Below are 23626 nucleotides of genomic sequence, written 5' to 3' on the forward strand. Positions count from 1 at the left end.
TTAAAAGGTTGTTGTGGCTTTAATGCGAGACGCTGGTTGTGGTGCTTGGAGCCTTTTGGCGACTAAAGTTGAGAAGCGAAGTGAGGATGGGGTTGTGGGTTGTTGGACTATTGGTCTATTATGAAAAGGGGATTTGCCCCTTCATGCTGATATCGGTGTTTATTTAGATTGGCAGATCAATTTTTTTAGGTATTGTTAATAAATATCGTTAATAAAATAACCTCTGTATATAACAATTCAGCCCTTTACTCCCCCCCCAAAGATCCCACCGTTATTCTCATTCACATCCCCCAAGAGCTAAAATCAACACCAATGCACGCCCATTACTCGTACAACATCTAACTCGCCTAGCTTTTCTAGCCCGTTTAACCTACATATCTAGCTTGCACCCCAGCGTGCAACCCTCTAAATTGCCAAAAATAGATTCATAGGGATAAAGCATGTAGAATCTGGGTCGTGCCGCCGCGGGACGTTTACGCTCATTTCATAAAACGAACCGTTGTTTGCGATTTGTGAGTTTGGATGAAATGGTGAGATGAAACGCACTAGACGCGCTGTGCCACGGCCACAGGCGATGTAGCTGTGCATAATTCTGTGCAGACATATGAATGCTTACATGTATTGAAATCACATGATAGGAATGAAATCAAAGTGTATTGTTACAAGCTGGTGATGAACACAAGTAAATACAAACTTGTACTCTCGCACTCCCAAACGAAAGGCAACTCAACACGACTCAAACCCACCCTTTCCATCCAATCCCTCGAGTCATCCATCCCATATCTCCCTTGCCATGCTTGCTAGCCTTATCAACAGCATCGAAGCATCGGATTCCTCCCACATTAGCTTTGGCATTAGCTTTAGCATTAGCTTTCCGCATCCTGCCCTTTATATATCCATGCCCCAATCCATGCCATCCACACAATCTCATGCGCATAAACCCTCACCAGTAATCCTAACACCACAACCAACTTAGCTTCCACACAACACCACACAACACCACCCTAAAACAACTAGACAGGGTAAATTGGCTATAGCTGCACACTTGTAAGCATGCTATTTCATTCTAAACTACACTTGGTCTTCGCTCAGCAGATACCTGCATTAATCAACACAAAATGAAACGTTTTGTTGCACCTCTTCATTTTTAGTTTGGTTGGGAAGATGGGTGAGAGTTGTAGTCGTGGGCGCTTTGCATTTAGGTTGATGGCTATGGAAAGAAGTAGACGTGGTATATGTGATGTGTTCATTTTTTCATTGCATCGTTGCTATAAGAGCTTGACCGATTCTATTAACTTTTTTCGGTAATGGTATATCCTCCGTAACGCCTTGAAAACCTATATGTAGGTGATGTACTCTACAACAGGTTCATATTTGAAACATTTGTCTATTCTATGTAGGACTCACCCCTCCATTCAGCACTTTACTCTTTCTTCTCTTAGGTTTCCCTGATCCTGGAGTTCTAGGGCTCTTCTCTCCCTTATTTCCTTTCTTTTGCATTCCCAAATCTGTTTTTAATGGAGTAGGAGGTGCAGGTTTACCACTCAGACCAAAACCTGCTGGTTTTGATGTTGGTGGCACCATAAGCTTTTCTTTTTCCTTTCGACCGGTTGTACTAAAATGGAAATCACCTGGTGTTCCGGTAATAGGATTCTCATCCATGTATTCATCGCCATATCTGAGCGATATGTTAAGAGTTTCTTCAAGAAGATGGTTTGCGAGTACATTGTTGGAGGTATTAGTGGAGGGATTTTTGGCTTCGGTCGCAAGGGGATCGGGCAATGGCGTATTCTCTTTGGAAGCCTGAGAGAAAGCTGAGGTAATGGTTTTGGATCGTGGTGGAACTGGTGGCATATATGTATGACCGAGAGAGGGAGAAAAATTGGGCAATTCGGATACTTTCGAAATGGCATTTGTGAGCGACGTGAAGATGGATAACTGCGTTGCTGTTAGAGGCATTAAAATGGATTAGAAAAATTATAAATACCATTCTACTGCCCAGTACATCTGCGACAGTAGGAGCCATGTAAATGTTCTCTCCGACTACAAAATATGACGCATGTTTTATAATTTCATCTTCTTCTTGAGCTCTCTTTCTTCTTGTTTGCTTGCTAATTACCCATACTCCAGTGCCGGTACCCGGCGCCATTTCCGCAGGTTCTTGTGCAATCAAAAATTCCAGTCCAGACATAGTTTTCAGTCGGCCCTCAAAAGCACTCCGAGTGGCGAGGATATACGACATATTTTGATTGTGCATAGCTTGTGACGTGAGGACCGAATTATTCGAGGTAAGATCAAAAAATGGAGACTGCGCAAAGTAATGAAGAACGGTATTTTCGTGAAGACCTGAATTCCCAGCAAGCCAATTTGGATCTCTCCATTGTATCTCGTCAAGAGGAGGGTCTTGCGATGCCATGACTATGATGCGGTAGAACGTAGAGTGGTGCTGTTGAGTATGCGAGAGGTCGCAAACAATCCAAGAATCCGATGATCTGAATGGACTAAGCTTCTCGATAGGTATTGAGAATTGTGGTGTATGCGATGCCGCAATGCAAAGGCTAAGTACTCAATTCTATTGATGCATTGAGGATGCAGGATCTGCCGTATGTGCCGTATCTGAGAATGATTCAAATGGGTGTTGTAAGTAAGGACCGTACGTAGACAATGTCAATGGAATTGGATGTAGATGGACAAATGGTGGCGGAAGATACCGAGAAGCTGGAGGGATGGTAGCGGCCGCTAGTGCCAAAACCATGACGTTGATCATGTGGCCCAGATTGATGTTCAATGGTTCAAGATTGAGTGCTTGAGTAACACATCAATATAAATGATTTTATGCCGTATGGAACTCGGCCTGTACTAATATCAGACTCGCAATTCGGACGACAACAGAAGACTGGGAAGACCGGACAAGCTCCTACGAGATCGACACAAAGTACAACTCATGCCTATGAATTGTACGGTATGCTACTCCGTTTATCAAACGACTAGGTGTTGAGCCGCAATCTCGCCTTATGGAGCCACTGTTACTGCAAAACACGTTCCTACTTCTATCCCATAGGTCGAGAGTCTTCCTGACCTGTCAGATCAAATGCCCTCGGGCCTCGAGTCATCTCAAGATCTCAAGTGACTACCATGAGACTATGTGGAGTGCGTGGTACGAGAAGACCCCTACGATACTTGCTGTGGAAAGAAGAAGCTTTCCCATTTGCTTTTTAGTTTTCAGCCCTTCTTGCTTTTCCAGTTGCTAATCCAGTTGCTCCTACAATCAATGGGTATAGTTGACGCTCTATTTGGAGGAGGAAATATACACCATAACAAATGAACTACAAATGAACCACAGGCGAAGCCATTGGCTTTCGTGGCGCCAACTAGACCCTCGAATAGCCTTTAGTTGAAACATTATTTTGAATCTCATTTGATCTGGATTGGATGATTCCATGAAAAATCACATACGCCTTCCATTCTGTTATGTCCAATACACTTTTCCTACATCGATTCTACCACCTAGGTAGTCAATGAATACAACGTATTTTCAAGTTTTAGCGACAATGATACATATCAAATCCAGATTGCATTTTATCATCTTAAAACATAACATCTTACACACTAATCATCTAGTTTATGTTCACGATTGAAGGGGAAGAGAGGTTTGTCAAAACCCTGAATATTATGTTAAAAATGGCGAGCTTTGTAGCTACCACGATTCCCCGGTGAGCCCCTTTCGAAAATTTCCTTGGATTGCCTTGGCCCCACATTCATTGATAAAAGATTGAAGGGCGGTGGGTGATTCGGCAGAAAAAAGTTCCCAGAACCTCTCAAAAACAGAGAAAAAAGTATCATTTTCACAACAAACTGTCTACATTCAATCCGTGGATTGAAAAATACTAAACATGCCTCCTAAATTTACGCCTCGACAGCGAAAGCATAAAGTGCTTGCGAGAAATAAAGTCAATGATACCGAGACACCTGTGGACTCCAATGCGACAGAGATCCTCCCCTCCTCGAAAGCCGCACATGAAGAAAAGAAGAAGAAATTGAAGGATGAGCTGGCAGGAGATAATAAAATTAGTGGAAAGAAAGCAAAAAGATTAGAGAAATATATCGAGTCGAAGCTGAGGAAGGATGAAAATAGGATATTAATCGAAAAGCTATCAAAGAGGAATGAAGAAGGAGGATTATATGAGAGTAGTAAGAAATTGGGCCAGGGTTCATTAACCAGGAGGGAACGATTGGCGCGAGCGCTGAAGGAGAGAGAGAGGGGTATCGATATCGATGGAGATGGAGAAGAACTACTTTTCGAAAAGAGGACGATTAGGGAGATGGAAAGTGAGAGTAGTGGAGAGGATGACGACGAAATCGATCAAAAGAAGGAGGGCGGTCTTTTCCAAGGCACTGCGACTACGACATCTTCTGCTCCGATCCCAAAGACGCCCGCGCAAACATTACAATTTGGTGCAGGCACAGGTTTAAAGAGGCCACTCGAGGTTGATGATGACGGAAAGCCGGTAATACAAAAACGACAAAGGCGAGGAGGCGTTAAGTCGAGGATATCATCCAAACCACAACCCCCGGCCGCGGAACCAGCATGGGAAGGATTTTCTTCGGATTCAGAGGTCGACAGTGACGAAGAGATGAAATCAGATGAGGATTCTGACAATTCGAATACGCCAGATGAAACAGATGACAAAAAGCGTGCAGAGTTATTGAAACGTCTTACGGGTATTTTTGCCGAAGGTGGTGAGGGGACCGATTCGGAAGATAGCAGTGAGGAAGGATCTTCTAATGAAGACAGTAACGAAGACAGCGACGATGAAGACAGCGAAGAAAGCGAGGAGACAAGTGATCCAGAACACGCCCAGCTGCTAAAGAATATTATGTCTATTTTCGAAGAAAGCAAAGAGGGGGCGCTCCAATCAGCGCTTGGGAACGATAAGGAGGAGAACAACGAAGAAGGATCGTCAGATGAAGACAGCGATGAAGATGATAGCGATGAGAGTAGTGAAGAGGAAGACGAGGACGAGGACGAGGTTACCTCAAGGAAACAGGAACGCTCATCTGCGTTCAAAGCCTGGGCAACTCAACAAGTAAATGAAGCTTATGGATACGAGCCATCATCGAATATACCAAATGCGACAGAAACGCCAAGAATAGAAGGATTCGAACCTCGGCCTTTGGAACAGGATCCTTTACCAGTGGAATTACAACCAACTACCAATCTTTCACGAAAGGCATTTAGTGTTACTATAGAAAGACCTTCAAGTATTCAAGATGTCAGACTCAAACTCCCAGTCGTAGCCGAAGAACAGAAAATCATGGAAGCAATTCATAACAATAACTTAGTGGTTGTATATGGTGCCACGGGTTCTGGAAAAACCACTCAAGTACCTCAATTCTTATACGAAGCTGGGTATGGTACTAAAGACTCACCCAATCCCGGAATGATTGGAGTCACACAACCTCGAAGAGTTGCGGCCGTCAGTATGGCAAAGCGTGTAGGCGATGAGCTTGCTGATCATGGTAAGCGAGTCGCCTATCAGATTCGTTTTGAGGGAACAGTAAGTTCAGAAACTGCTATCAAGTTCATGACCGATGGTGTGCTTTTGAGAGAGGTTGCACAGGATATTGCTCTAAGAAAATACTCTGCCATTGTTATTGATGAAGCACACGAGAGGAGTGTGAATACAGATATTCTTATTGGTATGCTCAGTCGAGTGGTAAAGTTAAGAGAGGAAATGGCTGAAGAAGATCCGTCTATCAAACCATTGAAACTTATCATCATGTCTGCTACTTTACGAATTACAGATTTTACGGAGAACAAGACATTATTTTCTACTCCACCACCGGTACTTCAAGCGGAGGGTAGACAATACCCGGTCACTACTCATTTCGCCCGAAAGACGCATCACGATTATGTTGAAGAAGCATTCAGAAAGATTAGCAAAGGACATCGCAAACTTCCTCCAGGAGGAATCTTGGTATTCTTAACTGGTCAGAATGAAATTACACATCTCAGCAAGAAGTTGAAAGAGGCTTTTAAAATAGGCTCTACTACCACAGGACCACAAGTTCGCATATCCGGAAAAGATGCACCTATGGAAGCTGAAGATATCGATTTTGGTGAAACGATGGACACGACAAATGACGATTATGTCGACGATGATGACGAAGTTACATTTAATGATGATGAAGATTTTGATATTGGAGAGGAAGCAGATACTGGACCTTCAAAGATGCACATACTACCATTATATTCCTTACTGCCCACGAAAGAGCAATTGAGAGTTTTTGAACCGCCTCCTGATGGTTCACGATTGATTGTATTGGCCACTAACGTTGCTGAAACGTCTCTCACAATCCCTGGTATTCGTTATGTTTTCGATTGTGGAAGATCAAAAGAACGCAAATACGACAAAACAACTGGAGTACAAAGTTTCGAGGTCGGATGGATTAGCAAAGCCAGTGCAAGTCAACGTGCAGGTCGTGCAGGTCGTACTGGTCCTGGACATTGCTATCGATTTTATTCATCAGCTGTTTATGAGAGAGATTTCGAAGAATTCGCGGAGCCGGAAATCTTACGAATGCCCATCGAAGGTGTGGTATTACAACTCAAGTCCATGAATTTGCAACACGTTGTCAATTTCCCATTCCCAACTCCACCAGATAGACAAAGTCTTGCTAGCTCCGAGAAACTTCTTACTTACCTCTCTGCAATTTCTCCTTCTGGTCAAATAACCCCAACTGGTTCCACCATGTCTATCTTCCCACTTTCGCCACGATTTGCTCGAATTCTCTTAGTAGGACATTTACACGATTGCCTTCCCTACACTATCGCTCTTGTAGCAGGTCTCTCTGCTGCCGATATATTTATTCCCGAAAACCAAGTCATCCCTGCCGCTACTCCCCGCGAAGACGAAGACTCATACCTGACTACTGCCGAGAAAATCGAACAAGACGCTCGCGCAAATCTCCGCCGCCAATTCAACAAAGTTCACCAATCGTTCTGTTTCCTTGACGATAGATCCGATGCCATTAAACTTCTGCAAGCCGTTGGTGAATTTGCCCACGAACCCACAGAATCATGGTGCGCGTCTCACTATGTACGCTACAAGACTCTCAAGGAAATCTCGCAACTGCGTCGTCAAATCACAGATCTTTTGAGAACCAATATACCAGCATTCGCAACATTGAAGTACGAAGAGAAACTAGCGCCCCCAACTGCTAAACAAGTCAAAGCACTTAAACAGATGGTTGCCGCAGGATTTATCGACCATGTCGCCATTCGAGCAGATTTGGCCCCGACACAACCTGAAGCTTACAGGAAACCCAAGAGAGCAATCGACGTTCCTTATCTCACACTCTTTCCCTCCCATCTTCGTGTTCCCAACAAACACAACGATGAAGACCAAGAACAAGACAAAGCAGTCTATATCCACCCTGCGTCTCCTTTATCCCATCTGTCTCCAAATGAATGTCCTGAATATATCATCTACTCGTATTTGCAAAAACCGGCTGAGGATGTTAATGCAGATGGATCGAGAAAGAGACAGAAGACTAGAATGCATAGCTTGACGGATGTTACCGGAGGACAACTTGCGGGTCTGGCCAAGGGGACAAGTTTGTTGGAGTATGGAAAACCGATCAAGGAGGTAATGGTTAAGGATAAGAAGACGGGGAAGGATGCGGGTGCAGAGGAAATGAGAGAGTGTTGGGTGGTGCCTTATTTGAGAGCGGAGGGGTCGGGAGGTTTGGGCTGGCCATTGCCGGCTAGGAAAGTTGTGCAGAAAAAGGTTAAAGGGAAAGGATGGATTGTTGAATAAATGGATAGATACCTAGATTGATGTTGTTTTTGACGGAGATTACAATCTCCATAAAGTTGGTTGAATAGAATATTGGTTGTCTAGTCGATTTGATGAGAGATGAATTATTATGTGGAATTTACACAGAAGATGTGAAGTATATGTGGCATTGAGAGAATTGCTACTTGCGCGTAATAAGCCATCTCTGAGATTGATTCGCTTAGCTAGGCTTTTATATACAAGTGTATATCTAAATAACCATATTGGTATACATCGCAAGGTTGTAAATTCGACTTGTCGGTCGTATGCATATCATGACCAATCATGACAGATGCCGTTTCACACGACAGAGCCAAGCTCTTAATAATATGAATGTCATACGAATGAAGGGTTATATAGTCTAGAGAGTTTGGGAATATAGGAAGGATACTTTCTAGATTCCTGTGGGCTCAGTCGTCCTCGCTCTACCTTTTTCTCATCTCGGATTCTCGCTGATGTGTTTCGTGAAATATCTTCATATCACCCCAGAGGTGTCCTATCCGTACGATGCAGTCAACACTGCTTAGGCATTCAACGTGTAGTCGGAAATGAATCTGATCGCAAATCAGAGAATTGTAATTATGAAACCTCCACAACTCCAGCAATTGCGCTTCAATCTCATCGGTTCTTTGATATTATCGCAATCAATGGTTCGTAGCGAGCGCTGACATACAGGTTGAGACTTCGACTTCGCCGGCTAGTACTACAGTAGAGCCCAGTGAAGATTCATAGGAATAAGTCATGCGACTTGGTGCATTTTGGAGCTTATGATCCAAGAAGCTCCGGGCGAGACGAAGATCTATATAATCAGGATGGGTTTCCTTCCTATAGAGCTTCGTGGTCGAGATCAATCATTTAGTATTCTCTACTATTAGGTACGAATTTTAACCTTTGCTATTATTACTCTAAGTCCCTACTTAATTCCTAGTAATAAATTTACCTCGTAGTCCGTGGATAGTCTTAGACTCGATATGGACGTCAATCTAATCAATCAATCAATCTACGGTGAGAGCGAGATATAGCTCACTACGTCGTTTAGTAGCGCGATAATAGCGATCTGTGACAGTGACATCCTGTTTATCATCTGCAAAATGTGTCAGCGCCAAACAGATGACCGGCAGGAAGTTGTACGTCTTCGGCCAGAATTTGGAATGAGATCATTTTACCGACGTAATAAACTCTGTAACAATCAATACAATCAAGTAGCACGCTCAACTTCTGATAGGAAATACATTCATTCTGCACAATCTATGCTATTTAACCGATCTTATCAGGAGATAGATGTTGGGCTGGTCACGTGCAAGTAGCACACGGAGTAGGGTGACATCGGGCAAAAGGCCTGATAGGAGAACATATTTATAGAAAGGAAGCTTCTTGGAATCCTTATTTTTCTTCTTCGGCTTTCATTTTTAACAATAGAAACACATTATCCATCATCTTCCATCAGATCTCCTGTTACTCAATCCTACAAAATGCCAAACCAATCATCAGTCAACAGATCCCTCTCCACCATCCGCACCGAGCTTGAAATCCTCTCTCAAAACGACGTTCTTTCTCTCCCTCAATTCCAGTCTATCATGGCGCAACTACCCGTAAGTATATCACCCGTCAAAACCTGCTCCTACCAATTCACCGCGAGCATCACCAATGAAACCAAAATGCAAACAGAATACTCACTATTATCACAGCAACAAAATGGCTCCCAAACACAATATACCGACTACCGCTACAATCCCACTACCAATTCCAATCCTCAGAAAATGGCGCAAGAAGATCAGGATCTAAATCATCCTGAACATCTTGCTCATCGTAAGGTATTGCGGATTTTCATTCAGCTTCCTTCCTCTCTCTCTTCTTTCTGGTCTATATGGAGTGGGCGCTATATAAAATAGTAACAAAATCAACAGAATCATGAATGGGCAAAAGCAATGGCTTTTAAGTTTGAGATTGCGGCTGTATTGGGAGCAGTATTAGCAGTCGTTTTCTATAGTACTATCATGGATAATCTATAGATCATCTGCGTGTTGGTGGATATTCGCTTAAATTTGAAGCTTTTGACAGATCACTAAATAGCCTGTAGCAATTTTATAACCTCGATTCACCTCCAGATTATAATATTGATGTTAATATCTATATTAATTATAAATTTGTTTACATGATATCGGTAGATCAATATCATGATAGTAGGTAAGTGTTGGCATTAATCAATCACCCTGGGGTGATAGCTTATGTAAATATCGCTAATATCTTTTATTAAATTGGGTAGTATAGTAGTATCGTGGTATTCTTTGCTATTGATGTAAGTAGTAGAAAATATGAGAATAGATTCTACATACTTCATCTAAGCTAGCGGAACTCGCAGCTAAATGGGCCTAAATATACCGCAGCGACAAGCATTTGAAGCCGAATTTCATCGGTGAAGTGCAGAAATTGATCATCACTTAGTACCGGGCTTGTCGTAATCTTCCCACTCAGAAACCCAATCGACAAGTTGATTCCAGTTAACGCAAAAATGTTCAGCCTCAAATCCCGTCACCCCATTGTTTTCTAAGTCTTTGACTTCAACTGTTGTGTCAGGTCTACATATCAAAGCGTTTCTTATTAGTTCGATGCAGTGAGTAATGTGGAGTGGTGCAAAATGGTCCGAGAGGCCTTTAGGGTCAAAGTCAATCGTCGACGCTCCATCATGGACAGCCACGCTGGCATCGTATAAAGTCCAATATGCTAGCCTTATCTTATCGAGGCAATGCAGCTGATGAAAGACTGCAAAGTCGGCACGCTCTCGAGAAACTCTTGGGTGACGGAAAAACCCTCCTTGGGCTGGAAACATTGACTCCCATGCCGCATCTGCTGCTGGACCACTTTCAGCGAATGTTTGGTTGTAAACAAACTTGTGCTCTTGTAAAGGTACTGCGGAATGATTAGCTTACATCTCAGTCACTCAGACAGATCTGGAAAACATTGGGAGGGACAAGTTACGGTCAATATTTGGCTGACACCCACTGGCAATATCTCGGTATGGCATGTAGTACCGCCCAGTGACAAAACTAGCACTAATTCCAAACACAAAGAAGAAGGAGATAAGAATGACTCGAACGTTGAAAAGCGAATAAGTAGAGCCGCATAATTTTCGAGTATCAAGCTGATCATTCTCTAGGGAAGGGGGTTGGTAACCCCTTCTTGAGGACAGAAATTGAGATGTGGTTTGAATGTGGCTCATGGTGCTAGTCACATGTAATGGAAAGCGACTCAAGATCTTTGAAAACGAAAACACAAAGTAGAACAAAAATAAGTTTTACCCTCTAGAAACTTTACATACAAGTCAGTATCCATCAAAGCGACCAGAGAAATGTTTTGTTGTTGTAAGAACAATTACAAGAAACTCGGCGATCTGCTTCTCCCGAGTCTCTTTCGCTCCCGCGATAGCAGATCACAGCATGGACCAGACATGCGCCAGACATCATGCCATGGTGATCAATTTTTCATCGTCTTCTTATCTAAAGGCGTTCCACTTCTTTTCCAAAATCAAGTTTGCGTGCATGCCCTCGTAGCTGTTGCGACACAAGTGAATATGCAAACATGAGTGCACTAGCACATTATCGCACAGTCGTATTGCATACAGTTCCTGTAACTCTAAATCACAAATAGATAAGCATAACATCAAATTATATTAACTCTAAAGATGTCGTAATCACTACTGAGTTGATACCAACAGTAGCTATTCCGATTGGCTTTGTGTTTAGAGCGACTCCACCTTCCTAGATCCCTATCGGGTGCGTGTTCCGATCGGCTCTACGGCACTCTACGGCACTCTACAATTCTTCCCCCACAACTTTTCCATCAGTTAAATGGAGGGTAATTTGTTGAAGAAAATGTTCCAAGTTTTAAGATCAGCATTCGGCACTAAGTACTTTGTGATGAAGATTTTCCAATACGGTAGCTAGCGGGGGGTGGGTACGGGGTAGTTCCCGTTGATAAGTTCGGTTCATAATTTTGTCCTAGGATGAGGAAATTGACCTATTTCATGACTCGAACAGGGGAGACAGGGGAATGCCCACGTTCAACGGCTACCAATCAGGGCCGAGAATCAAAATTCTAAGCAGAATTCCTTGCACCTCTAGCAGGAGCTTGAGATCTTCCAAAGTGCAGGACGAAGACCATTACTCTCATTGGTATGTGCCTGCTCGAACTCTACTAAAGAAGTACTCAATTTTGATAGCCACCAGGATGCGTATCTACCTGAGTCAAGCATAACGGATATCTTCAGTCAACAAGGCAGTTGGTATACACGGCATGTTCGAAAAAGGAAGTTGTCTTTCAAAGATATTCAAGGTGTAAGATTATGGAAGTGCTTTTGATTTGAGGAACATTCTCTCTATTTCAATTGAAAGATATGTGACGTACTTTCCACGCTGCTATCTACACGCTTTCAAAAGTCATACGGCATAGACCGAAGTTACCACGATTGCTCGCGCTCACCTGAATCGACTACCTAGATACACTATCACGCAACTACAGTACGCCACTGCTTTGAATATACTATCCTCAAAGTGGAAGTATGTGAACGCAGTGAATGGCTCCAATTCAATGGCTAATATTGTAATCCTATACGAATGCGAAAGACACTAGCTCTTTCACTAGTCCTTGTTTGGAGACCTGCCACTTCTTGTAAATAGCTAACTCTTTAGATAGAATAAAGCTTGACATTTGGACCTACCATCGTAGGTGCTACGTCATCTGTATCCTTCTCATACAAGCAGGAAGTCTTGTATCCTAGCCTATACCTAAGGATGAGAATAGGATGGAATCCTTCCTTAGCTGATTTTATCGGACTCTAGAGATACGGTTAGGGCCAGTAGATTTTAGCTGCCAGCCCGATATTGACGACATGTCCTAGCACTGAACCTACCTAAATTGCTACATTTTGGGAAAAGCAAGCTTGCTCTACCAATGTCTTACAGAATACGTAGCCAAATAAGACACCAGGCCTAATAGCACTGGTAGCCAGTTCTTTTCCGTGACGAGAATATTTCAGCTGGGCGGGAAACTCACGGGTGTGGTCTGCGTTTCACGGATGATGAAATATGAGGTTTATTCGATCTACTCAAGCTACGGCCTGCTGATACAAATTTACATCTATTGTTCTGGTATTGTCTTGGGTATGATAAGTATTGAAATCAGTAGGTGTTCATAATGTTTTTCATGATTCTTGCTAGCTAAAAGGTTGAAAAGAATAAAAAGTGAGGATACAATAGTTTACACCCCGTATAGCACATCTAGTGCTAATGTTTACACTGCCCCAAATTGGCTACAACTACAAACTTGTAAATCCCGACACATGAATTCTGCTGAAATAACGAGCCACTTTCCTAGACACATGCCGATTTCCGAATTCCGGTATCATTCCTGACGCATGGACGGCACCGCATCAGGATCAAAGGGAGGCTCACCCTCAAATTCCATGATATGTCCATTCTCTGGCTTCAATAGATCGACATCTATCCGATCAGTGCCGTCTTTATCCACTTGATTGTCACGAGCATATTCCAAGATAGCATCAAAATTGCGACATTGATGCTGGACATTAAAATTTGGGTTTGGATTGACTTTCCCCTTCAGCCAATTGTAAGTGACGATACCAGTATCAGCATCGCACATCAGCTTCTGTCGGAGAACATCCGCGCAATGGTCTAGAGAGCAAGAATTTTCGGTTAGCAAAGTAGTAGAGCTCTTGGTTTCAAATACGACTCACCCAGATGACCGTACCACATTTCTGGGTGGCTGTTCTTGAATTTTGTTTGTTCGGTATAATACTCAGGATAAGCTGCATTCCATAACGATTGCTTTGACGAGGTTAGAAATCAGCTCTTGAATGGACTTCTGGACTACTTACGACACAATGTATCTGATGAATTGTCTCAAAAAGTGCTAGTCGACCACCTCCAAGGCTACTTGGTAGTTTGACTGCGTATTTGGAAGCGTTTAGGTGCTGGAAGACGTCCTCCGAGATACTCATCGCTCCCACTTGAAAGTTGTCAGTTAATTCCTAAAAAAGAAGAACCTACTTACACATTGTAATCTCGTCCCATAACGCATCAACTTCGGGCGATGGCGGACCCTTATAAGGAGAGGAGCGATCAAATGTGCCATCAAATCTCACATTTGATTTAGGTGCCGATACGAGATCTCTGAGTTTAGTGTTCTGGACTAGACGGGCCGTTTTTTAGTATACCATAATAGAAAAATCAATGAGAAGTAAAGGTAGATAGGTATACTCCATTGAATATCGTTTGATTTGGAATCGAATCTTTTTCTGCTCAAAGCCAGACTAAGTATGATGAATGTGAGAAGAGCTCCCAAGAAAAAAGATATGATCAAATAAGCAGCATTACATCCAAGGTAAGAGTGATGAAAGTTTTTAGCGCCTTTTTCTGGCCCGTTGATCTCTTCATGAAGAAGACTTTCTTCGACATCTTTTGGGTTCCAGGCGGGCTCGTCTTCAGACTGAGTCGAACGTCTTTCTGACATGGTGGGACCAAGAAGAATTCTAACAGTGGGAATGTTTGATCGATGAATCTCGTGTTAGAGAGCATAGAAAATATGAACGCAATAAATAAGCTTTCGAACTAGAAACTCAGCAGCGTGGTAATTGATCAAGCAAAAACCTGAAATTAGTAGATTGCCTACAAGTCTGTAGCTTGATCCGACTCATACGCAGGTAGTATGTCGTCAACGTGAAGAGATAAGTAGTAGCATTCTATCTCAATTCGGTATTGATTGCCGTCATTCCGTATTGTTATATTGATTGGAAATTATGCAAGATGCTCTCTTAACGGTTGACCTCAATGTCTCAAACATGCACTCCTGGTTTAACTATTTGATCGCAAAGGCGGTAACCCTGAATACTCGAACTCTTGTGTAGAACGATCAATCAGCTACCATTCAGATTTCGTATATTTGTTAGTTTTGGGCCAGGGGCTTGTAGTTTCCCCATGAAGTATTATTTAAACTGCGGGCCCTAGGATGCAGATAATCCACTTCACGGGTTACCGGCTAGAGGCTCTACCCGCCCTGCAACTTATTCACCGATTGGATGTAAATTCTCCACGAATTATCTACAAACCATTTGTGGATTATTTACAATCCCCATTTTCAATTAAATTTGAAACTATTTCTAGATTCTTTTAGGATCTAAAGATGATTTAAGTGGGGATTTGAATAGATTATCTGTACACAATCTATGGACTTGCAGATCGATAATGATTTGCAAATCTACAAATAATCTATTGATAATCCATGCGTTAACCGTTTTAAATTTTGAAAGATTCGCTTCGCAGCGGATAATTCGCGGATTAACTATCAAAGCCGTTTAACCGCCTCGCAGGTACCCTTTGCGCAACCGAAGATCTGCGGTAGTTTTCTTGTGAAAAAAGGCTAGGGCTACTGCTATCTCCCTCGTGTACCGTTAAATTCTTGCCGCTCGATGCTAACCTCATGCACCTGCCAATCCTGTCTTGGAAGATCTCGAACTATCCATTCGGACTAATCCCCGCGATTGTTGTTGAAGAACACCAGAGGCCGATGTATCTCGTTATCATCAATGCTGCCGAGAAACTAAACAAAATATGTGTACTACACAAGACTGCTTTGAGGCACATTTGCATAATTCTTACTGAATAACGTCATGTCAACGCTAGCGAGATGCTGGTTCTCCACAATATGGCCGGACAGTATGTCGTTTGATGGCAACATGCTGCCTCTTCACAATGGCTAGGGCAGTGAACGATGATATGCAATCGGTGGCAACATGTTGATCCATAATGGTCGGTTCTAGTGAATGACCATGGTATGTGTATCAGGAATGCCTGCATCGATATGACAAGTTTATCATGTCCAATATCGGTCTACATACCTCAATGTCGATCAAGTTGTGCCGTTCTCTACCCCAAAGTTGTCTTTCTGCTACGCGGCAATAACCCGACTGTTCATGTTATCTGCATTTTTCAATCGGCCATGCAGAGAGGAATCTTTTCTCTTGGTGCTATGATTAAATTATTGCATATTTTCTGCATAGTGTGAGAAAATATTGATTGCAATGACACATCCAGACAGTTTGCAATGATGGAAATGGAACAAGGAATCCATCGAGTGTGAAATGATTTATCCCTAGTTCATTGTCGTCATTGTTGTGTATCATCATGTATGATGTGGGAATATATTGATTGGAATGATACATCCAGAGAATTCGCAATGATAGGCGATGGAACAAGGAATCATGCCGCGGAGTTCCTTGCGTTTTAGTATCTCATGGCAGACAATGGGCACAAAATGGTCTGATCGACTCTATTTGGAATCTAATGAGAAGTTCACAACTCCATGGGGAAGGTAGAATTATCTGATCGGCCGAGATGCGTTGGTGATGCACTAATTGCAAAGCATGAGCTTACACAGAGCAATTTGTTCACAGTGAACACGCCAAAATTCAAAAGTATAAAGCAATGGCATTGCCTTTGCCAAAGAGAAGCAGAGTCCTTTGCAACATCACAGAAACTCAGTTATTACGAAGCTTTTATAACTACACAATCAACTATAACACCCCAAATACAACAAAATGAAGACTGGCACGTTTTTCTTTTCGCTTTCCGTGCTTAGCACTTTGACCGCAGCTCTGCCTGCCCCCAAAGCAGGTAAGTTTAAATGTAGTAATGTATAGATACAAGACTAACAGAGATTAGGTCCTGCCATCGAAGATAGTAACACCAAGAGATTTGTTCCCACTATCATTCAATACAAGGACTATACAGAGGGCGCATCCAACGACAAGTCCAAGAGATTTGTTCCTAATATAATTCAATACAAGGATTATACCGAAGATGTATCCGACGACAAGGCGAAGAGATTTGTCCCCACCATTATTCCATACAAGGACTATGCTGAGGACGCATCTGACGACAATACCAAGAGATTTGTTCCTACTATCATTCAATACAAGGACTATACTGAGGATGCATCCGACGACAAGGCGAAGAGATTTGTCCCCACCATTATTCCATACAAGGACTATGCTGAGGACGCATCTGACGACAATACCAAGAGATTTGTTCCTACCATCATTCAATACAAGGACTATACCGAAGATGAATCCGACAAGTCCAAGAGATTTGTCCCCACCATCATTCCATACAAGGACTACGCTGAAGATGCATCCGACGAGAAGGCTTAGAGAGCTTTCTTTTTACTGTCATTTGACACAAGGTCAATACTGATGATAAAGAGACTTGTAAAGCTTAGCTTTGGGGTGATGAGAGTAGCAGTGAAAAGTTTTAGATCTGTAGTTGGGAGGCAGTAAATTCTTTTTTGAGACTCGTCTCACATAGTCGTAAGAGCAGGTTTTGGAAGCTTTCCCTGCTCTCGTTCTACTGCCTGAATTTGGGTACGACTTCTAGTAAGGTTTAGGATATATCAGGGTGTATGAACTTGGTTTCCCTCACATCGTACAGCCCTTAGTCAGCGTTTTGATAGCGATTGAGAATGAAAATTATGATAATTGCTGTGCTTCGATCCTATTTGTGCACCACCTATAGGCAAATTGACTACTGGTGTATTAGTCAATTGTTTGATGAGAAACCAGATTTTTAATTGTGTTAATGGCTGATGAGAACAAACAGTATTCGGTTCGTGTTGTGCATTCTAAGAGTCTGTATACTTGCGGATATCAAATACCATCAGAATTGCTATACGATTTTTAGCAAAACACAGCAGATCTAAGAATATTACATACATCGCAGTTTCAATTAGAGAAAGCAGTGATACCTAAAAATGATAAATTCCTACCGACTGACAAACTAAAACAAGAACAGGAATGAATCGCCGTACAATAAGAGTCCAGAGTAAGCCATCACTACTAAGGATCCTATTAGAAAGTCTACATATCAATGTTATTGAATAGTGTGTATATATGTCTGTACCGACGTTCATGTAAGATGTTAGGAAAGCTTAGGTTACGATGACTGTCACGTGTTTAGGTGAAATCTCATCACGCTTATTTTTAGACTAGCTTAAATTAAGCGACAATTGATCGTAAAACAAACAAAGAGATCTCTCAAGAATCATTTTTCCTCTAGCTTTTTATTCTAATAATTTGACGTCTATCGATATGCTCTGGTAGGTAATCGTGATAAACCTATCCAGTATGTATTCAGTATAGCATCCCTCTGCCATTCTACGGCAATCGGAAGCTTATCATACAATCTTATGCCGCAAGATTTCAAGACTCGGACCCTGGTCTGGAATACAAAGCTACTTTACCTAGATAGGCAGCTCTCTTGCGTATTGACCCACGACCTCTTGTTAATCGATAACCTTTGACTCCTTGATTGGCCATCCTGTAACTATTATTCCCGTACATATCCGGTCACTTCCATGGTACGTACATGTTAAATTCTTATCACATTACTCGATCAATCAATAGGTTCTTAAATCAGGTACCCTAATTATCATCATCTTTCAGAATAGACACAGCGCAACGGAAAAGATAATCATGAATCAATCAAGCGTTTGCAAAGATGATGCTTTTGGTCCTATTGTTCACGGATGCCGGGAAGACTTTGATTTTACACTTCTATTTGAACAGAGCTTCTTTTCCATACTGCCTTCTATAATCTTTATATTAATTTCATCACGAAAGATCTACTCCCTATGGATACAGCCTAGGAGAGTGTCAGATACTAGTGCTCAATTTTTTAAGTTGGTGAGAATAATTATCTGCATTGCGAAAATTCAACAAACACTTACAATTTGTAGCTTTTCATTATTTTATATGGCCTACTTCAGATTGTTCTTCTTGTTCTGTATTGTATTCGCAACACCAAAGATACACGTACTAGCATTCCTTCACTAGTGCTATACAACATAGTGGTAGTATTTCTCTGTGTGTTGTCATATCAGGAGCACATTAAATCAATTCGCCCATCGAGTATATTGAATGTGTATTTGCTATGTACACTGGCTTTTGATGCTGTTCAAATCAGGACTATTTGGTTGATTGATAATGATACAGCTATCGCGGGAGTTTTCACTGCATCGTTGGCTCTGAAGTTATGTATTTTCTTACTAGAAGCAGGGGAAAAACATCAGTTTTTGTATCATGATGACAGAAATCATGGCCCGGAAGAAAAGAGCGGCATTTTCAACAGAGCTGTATTTTGGTGGTTAAACGACCTTCTGATCCAAGGACGAAAGAATATTTTAGCACTCGAAGATCTTTATCCATTGAATGAGGACCTTTCAACTAGAGATTTATTTCCTAAGTTCCAAACTGCCTGGGAAAAAGGTATGTTAAATCACCTTTCGTTCTCACATCAGTGTGTTTGTAATCTAATTTTCGCAGCAGGTGCTAAGACCGGTAGCTATCGCGCTCTTTATGCAACGTTCAAAGCCCTCCTTGGACCAATACTTGTTACAATGATCCCGCGAGTCTGTCTTATTGGCTTCAACTTTTGCCAGCCACTTTTAATACATCGATTTACTACTTACCTACAACAAGCTGTCACCGAGAAGACTACAAACCAAGGTTATGGTCTTGTTGGAGCATACGGTAATAGTTTCTTCTCTTTTATGAAATAAGCTGACAGCTTCGTCAAGGTATTGTTTATCTAGGAATAACGGTAGGATCTTATCGCACTCGAATGAGTTTGACGCTTACTAGTCCGTAGCTCTCTACTGCCGTCTATTATCGTCTGACATACCGGTCATTGATCATGGTAAGAGGCGTCTTGGTGCCGGCAATATATCAAAAAACAACTCAGATGGGCATTGGAGACTTTGACAATGCTGCAGCGGTGACTTTAATGAGTGCGGACACCGAACGTATTATATACGCATTAAGGCAGATGCATGAAGTATGGGCCAACATTATAGAAGTTGGATTAGCAACTTGGCTCTTATACACACAGGTCGGCTTCGCCTGCTTTGCTCCTTTGGTCATTGCTGCAGGTATGCTTGTCTTCAGCTTTAACACTAGCCTCACTGACGGTTTGATATAGCTTGTGGTACTGCTTCAATCTGGCTTAGTTCCAAAGCAAATGTTCAACAGCGCGAGTGGATGGCTGTTATACAAAAACGAGTGGGTTAGTCAATCTTTTATCTTGATAAGATACAAAATAGCAGCTTACATACAATCAGCTACAACAGCGGCCACTTTTTCGGCAATAAAAGGAGTCAAGATGTTGGGATTGACGCAAAAGCTTTTCGAAACAATTCACGCCCTAAGACTCACGGAACTCCAATCAGCGAAAGCGTTTCGACAAATAGAAGTTGTTACAGCTTTCTTCGGTGATTATGGCTATCTACGATTCATTTTTTTAAAGATAACTAACAGAAACTACAGCCTTTCTACCTGAAATGATATCTCCAGTCGTCACTTTTGCTATATTTATAAATATAGCGAATCATAATGGCGAAGCGTTCGCCTCGTCGGTAGTTTATACATCTATCTCAACACTTTTGCTTGAGACACAGCCATTGACACAGCTCTTTCAAGTCATCCCACAACTTGCAGCTGCTGTTGGTTCCTTCGGTCGTATATCTAATTTTTTGGACAGCCAGTCTTTGGTAGACAAGCGCGAAGAATTCGACTTCAATGTCATAGCAAGAAGTGAGGCTTCTTTGGCAAGCACCGACGATATTAAACTAAAAGATCTGAAACATTCTCGAGAAATAAAATCATCTGATTTTTTGAATCTTCCTATCATGCCACTAGTCAACAAAATCGGCATCAAAATCCAAGGAGGTGCGTTTGGCTGGATAGAGAATCGCCACACCCTTCACCATATAGACCTTGAATTCCCAAAATCACAGCTTACTATGGTGATTGGACCAGTGGCATCTGGAAAGTCAACTCTGTGCAATGCGATCTTGGGAGAGATTCCATTTTCCGAAGGCATAATGCAACTCTCATCTTCTCAAATAGCACTCTGTGACCAAACTCCGTTCTTGACTAATGCGACGGTACGAGAAAATATAGTTGGATCATCGGTGTTTGATGATTTGTGGTACAATACTGTTATTGAGGCTGTTTCACTGCGCCAGGATCTCAAGAGCTTGCCATTCGGAGACCAAACATTGGCCGGTGCGAATGGTTTGGGATTGAGTGGTGGCCAGAAACAAAGAGTATCAATTGCAAGGGCAGTTTATTCAAGAAATAGTATCGCACTCTTTGACGATGTTTTCAATGGCCTTGACGCAACCACCAAACAACGCGTCTTTAACAACATCTTCGGAGCTAGAGGCCTGCTACGTCAGGGGCAAGTCACTGTCATACTATTTACAAACGATGTCGATCTCATACAATTTGCTGACCATGTTGTTGCTCTTGGAACTACTGGAACTGTTATCGAGCAAGGTTGTCCTAATTTGCTTCTTAGTACTCAAGGTTATACTCAGCGTTTAGTAGCATCCAACTTGAAGGTTATAGAGAACATTTCGGAAGGGAGTGCAGAAGCTGCTAGCGCTCCAAGTGCCACCACTGAATCGAACGAGCAGGCGATCACTGTCCCAGATATTGCCGCAGAAGGGAATAACAATACCGATCTTTCAGTGTATTGGTATTATTTTACGTCTATTGGGCTCTTCAATATGATCCCCTACCTATTTCTGGCGGCGTCATTTGGCTTTTTCTACAGCTTTCCACTTGTCTGGCTAAGCTGGTGGTCTGAAGCAAACAAGAAAAATACAATGTATCTGACGGTATATAGTATCTTCCAGTTGCTTGGTCTACTCTCAATCACCCTCCTCGCGCAACATGGACTAAACAGAATGGCCAAGAAGTCAGGCAAGAACTTACACCTAAGGCTTCTTAAGACAGCAATGTTTGCGCCTTTAAATTTCTTTCACACTACTGATTCTGGATCTATTGCCAACAGATTCTCACAAGACATTTTGCTGATTGATACAGAACTTCCCAATGCGCTAATGAACATAGCTGCCTTGATATTCATGATGTTAGGACAGGCAATAATTATTGCTATTGCATCACCATACCTAGCTATCTCTTATCCCTTTTTGATTGGGATTCTTTACTTCATCCAGAAGTTTTACCTTAGAACTTCTCGCCAACTTCGTATTCTGGAATTAGAAGCAAAGTCGCCATTATAGTAAGTCCTTCCCAATCAGCGTCTCATATTATGCGTTGATTTCCCACTCAGTACTCCAAGAAACACCCAAACACTAATGTATCAAATTATAGCACACATTTCCTCGAAACCTTACGTGGGCTCCGGACAATAAGAGCTTTTAACTGGGCCGCAACAAACCAAGAGCTCAATTCAAAACTTCTTGATACATCTCAACGGCCGATATACCTTCTTTTCATGGTTCAGCAATGGTTGGCAGTCGTTTTAAACCTGGTGACTACAGCCATAGTAATCATTTTGGTTGGTGTCGCTACTGCCACCCGATCTCAACACAGTTATATTGGCCTTGCTCTCGTAAATCTCATGTCCTTCAATAATATTCTAAAGAGTATTGTTATACTCTGGACCACACTGGAAACCTCGATAGGTAGTGTCTCGAGGATCAAAACATTCAGCGAAACCACCAAGTCAGAGACTGAGGCCTCGTCTCAAGACATGATAGGTCCAAGTGAGATTTGGCCACAGCATGGTGTTGTTGAGTTCAAAGATGCCTGGGCCACGTACAAGTCAGTTAAGCTTCTTCCTTTGTAATAGCAGCAAATGATGAAAGTCATATCAAACTAATTTATAGCTAGTAGTGAAAATCGCAATCCCGTGTTGAAACACGTAGATCTATTGATCAAACCAGGGGAAAAAATCGGAATCTGTGGAAAAAGTGGCAGGTGTGTAAATGAAATCCGAATCCATGCTAGTCTCACAAAAGAATAGTGGCAAAAGCTCCTTGATTCTCACTTTATTTCGAATGCTCGACCTTTCACAAGGCGGCATCTTTATTGACAATATCGATATCACGCGACTTCCCCGAGAACAAATTCGCTCATGTCTTAACGCTATACCACAAGAGCCCTTTTTCTTGAAAGGTACACTGAGAGATAATCTTGACCCGCATGGGGTATCAGAAGATGCTTCTCTGATAAAAGCGTTGGAAATGGTATCGTTGAAGTCTATCATACCGAGCACTAACAATCTAGATTGTGAAATGGACGCCGAGGTTCTAAGTCACGGTCAAAAACAACTTTTCTGCCTCGCTCGTGCGATAGTTCGCCCTGCCAAAATTCTGATCATGGACGAAGCTACAAGCAAGTAAGTACATGTATCAGTGATTTGCTCTTGAAACTGGCACTAACGATGTGAAGTGTGGACCAAGAGACCGATGCTTTGATGCAAGGCATCATTAGAGATGTATTTGGGGGTTGCACAATCATAGCCGTTGCGCATCGTCTAAATACCATCGTAGACTTCGACCGGATTGCGTTGTTCGATAATGGAGAGCTTATGGAGTGCGATAGTCCGGCAAATCTGCTTGCACGACCTTCTTTGTTCAAGAAGTTGTATGAGGACCAGCAGCTCAATTATTGAGTGTGTTCCAGGAGGATATTGTCACGAACGGGCGGTTCAATCCTGCATGGGCAGTTTAAATGGACACGTGACTAAGGGACCTGATTATAGGAAAACCCTCGGTAGGAATTGGATCATGTATATAAGTTACAAGGATATGTGGTTAGCCGTCTAGCAATGAGACTCGGAACACCATATACAGTCACGTGACTGGATCTTCTTGTATCCTCGGAGCTTAGGATATAGAAGGTTCATATA

The 23626-nt window shown here is 42.2% G+C and overlaps 7 protein-coding genes across 9 annotated transcripts; 4 read left to right on the top strand and 3 right to left on the bottom strand.

The window, feature by feature from the left end:
- Positions 1-1005: 1005 nt before the first annotated feature.
- On the bottom strand, positions 1006-2712 carry Bcmed6. Its single transcript, XM_024698029.1, has 2 exons — positions 1988-2712; positions 1006-1938 (listed from the first exon to the last, which is right to left on the bottom strand). Exons 1-2 carry the CDS (start codon positions 2414-2416, stop codon positions 1393-1395), a joined length of 975 nt encoding a protein of 324 aa, XP_024553846.1. The 5' UTR covers positions 2417-2712; the 3' UTR covers positions 1006-1392.
- Positions 2713-3520: 808 nt separating this feature from the next.
- Bcecm16 lies at positions 3521-7943 on the top strand. Of its 2 annotated transcripts, XM_024698030.1 has the most exons (2): positions 3521-3713; positions 3779-7943. In XM_024698030.1, exon 2 carries the CDS (start codon positions 3894-3896, stop codon positions 7818-7820), a length of 3927 nt encoding a protein of 1308 aa, XP_024553847.1. In that variant the 5' UTR covers positions 3521-3713; positions 3779-3893; the 3' UTR covers positions 7821-7943. The 2 variants fall into 2 exon arrangements, with proteins under 2 accessions (XP_024553847.1, XP_001551862.1); XM_001551812.2 differs by having other exon boundaries at positions 3521-7943.
- A 940-nt stretch (positions 7944-8883) lies between these two features.
- Positions 8884-9935, top strand: BCIN_16g02930 (hypothetical protein). The gene is made up of 3 exons (XM_024698031.1): positions 8884-9430; positions 9527-9652; positions 9746-9935. The coding sequence occupies exons 1-3, from the start codon at positions 9311-9313 to the stop codon at positions 9848-9850; spliced, it is 351 nt and encodes a 116-aa protein (XP_024553848.1). The 5' UTR covers positions 8884-9310; the 3' UTR covers positions 9851-9935.
- A 21-nt stretch (positions 9936-9956) lies between these two features.
- BCIN_16g02940 (hypothetical protein) lies at positions 9957-11439 on the bottom strand. The gene is made up of 2 exons (XM_001551815.2): positions 10818-11439; positions 9957-10748 (listed from the first exon to the last, which is right to left on the bottom strand). The coding sequence occupies exons 1-2, from the start codon at positions 11056-11058 to the stop codon at positions 10276-10278; spliced, it is 714 nt and encodes a 237-aa protein (XP_001551865.2). The 5' UTR covers positions 11059-11439; the 3' UTR covers positions 9957-10275.
- Positions 11440-12958: 1519 nt separating this feature from the next.
- On the bottom strand, positions 12959-14752 carry BCIN_16g02950 (hypothetical protein). The gene is made up of 5 exons (XM_024698032.1): positions 14114-14752; positions 13908-14045; positions 13732-13862; positions 13591-13681; positions 12959-13528 (listed from the first exon to the last, which is right to left on the bottom strand). The coding sequence occupies exons 1-5, from the start codon at positions 14364-14366 to the stop codon at positions 13239-13241; spliced, it is 903 nt and encodes a 300-aa protein (XP_024553849.1). The 5' UTR covers positions 14367-14752; the 3' UTR covers positions 12959-13238.
- A 1651-nt stretch (positions 14753-16403) lies between these two features.
- BCIN_16g02960 (hypothetical protein) lies at positions 16404-17201 on the top strand. Its single transcript, XM_001551818.2, has 2 exons — positions 16404-16525; positions 16574-17201. Exons 1-2 carry the CDS (start codon positions 16450-16452, stop codon positions 17059-17061), a joined length of 564 nt encoding a protein of 187 aa, XP_001551868.1. The 5' UTR covers positions 16404-16449; the 3' UTR covers positions 17062-17201.
- Positions 17202-17991: 790 nt separating this feature from the next.
- On the top strand, positions 17992-23505 carry BCIN_16g02970 (hypothetical protein). 2 transcript variants are annotated; one of them, XM_024698033.1, is made up of 12 exons: positions 17992-18588; positions 18642-19170; positions 19231-19434; positions 19482-19504; positions 19553-19832; positions 19883-19966; positions 20022-20171; positions 20227-21991; positions 22084-22536; positions 22609-22692; positions 22739-23113; positions 23167-23505. In XM_024698033.1, exons 1-12 carry the CDS (start codon positions 18379-18381, stop codon positions 23387-23389), a joined length of 4380 nt encoding a protein of 1459 aa, XP_024553850.1. In that variant the 5' UTR covers positions 17992-18378; the 3' UTR covers positions 23390-23505. The 2 variants fall into 2 exon arrangements, with proteins under 2 accessions (XP_024553850.1, XP_024553851.1); XM_024698034.1 differs by having other exon boundaries at positions 22609-23113.
- The last annotated feature ends 121 nt before the right edge of the window (positions 23506-23626 follow it).

The sequence above is a fragment of the Botrytis cinerea genome, chromosome 16 (genome assembly GCF_000143535.2).
Source record: "Botrytis cinerea B05.10 chromosome 16, complete sequence".
NCBI classification, from domain to species: domain Eukaryota; kingdom Fungi; phylum Ascomycota; class Leotiomycetes; order Helotiales; family Sclerotiniaceae; genus Botrytis; species Botrytis cinerea.

Excerpts from the sequence above, each read along its gene's own strand:
- Bcecm16 (XM_001551812.2), top strand. The coding sequence starts at position 3,894 with ATGCCTCCTAAATTTACGCCTCGACAGCGAAAGCATAAAGTGCTTGCG.
- BCIN_16g02930 (XM_024698031.1), top strand. The coding sequence starts at position 9,311 with ATGCCAAACCAATCATCAGTCAACAGATCCCTCTCCACCATCCGCACC. Across the intron at positions 9,431-9,526 it reads CTATCATGGCGCAACTACCC|CAACAAAATGGCTCCCAAAC; the intron begins GTAAGTATATCA and ends CTATTATCACAG. Across the intron at positions 9,653-9,745 it reads AACATCTTGCTCATCGTAAG|AATCATGAATGGGCAAAAGC; the intron begins GTATTGCGGATT and ends CAAAATCAACAG.
- BCIN_16g02950 (XM_024698032.1), bottom strand. The coding sequence starts at position 14,366 with ATGTCAGAAAGACGTTCGACTCAGTCTGAAGACGAGCCCGCCTGGAAC. Across the intron at positions 14,046-14,113 it reads ATCAAACGATATTCAATGGA|TCCAGAACACTAAACTCAGA; the intron begins GTATACCTATCT and ends CGGCCCGTCTAG. Across the intron at positions 13,682-13,731 it reads TTCATCAGATACATTGTGTC|CAATCGTTATGGAATGCAGC; the intron begins GTAAGTAGTCCA and ends ACCTCGTCAAAG.
- BCIN_16g02970 (XM_024698033.1), top strand. The coding sequence starts at position 18,379 with ATGAATCAATCAAGCGTTTGCAAAGATGATGCTTTTGGTCCTATTGTT. Across the intron at positions 21,992-22,083 it reads GAAGCAAAGTCGCCATTATA|CACACATTTCCTCGAAACCT; the intron begins GTAAGTCCTTCC and ends ATCAAATTATAG. Across the intron at positions 22,693-22,738 it reads ATCTGTGGAAAAAGTGGCAG|TGGCAAAAGCTCCTTGATTC; the intron begins GTGTGTAAATGA and ends ACAAAAGAATAG.
- Bcmed6 (XM_024698029.1), bottom strand. The coding sequence starts at position 2,416 with ATGGCATCGCAAGACCCTCCTCTTGACGAGATACAATGGAGAGATCCA. Across the intron at positions 1,939-1,987 it reads ATGTACTGGGCAGTAGAATG|TTATCCATCTTCACGTCGCT; the intron begins GTATTTATAATT and ends ACAGCAACGCAG.
- BCIN_16g02960 (XM_001551818.2), top strand. The coding sequence starts at position 16,450 with ATGAAGACTGGCACGTTTTTCTTTTCGCTTTCCGTGCTTAGCACTTTG. Across the intron at positions 16,526-16,573 it reads TCTGCCTGCCCCCAAAGCAG|GTCCTGCCATCGAAGATAGT; the intron begins GTAAGTTTAAAT and ends AACAGAGATTAG.
- BCIN_16g02940 (XM_001551815.2), bottom strand. The coding sequence starts at position 11,058 with ATGAGCCACATTCAAACCACATCTCAATTTCTGTCCTCAAGAAGGGGT. Across the intron at positions 10,749-10,817 it reads GTGTCAGCCAAATATTGACC|TACCTTTACAAGAGCACAAG; the intron begins GTAACTTGTCCC and ends ATCATTCCGCAG.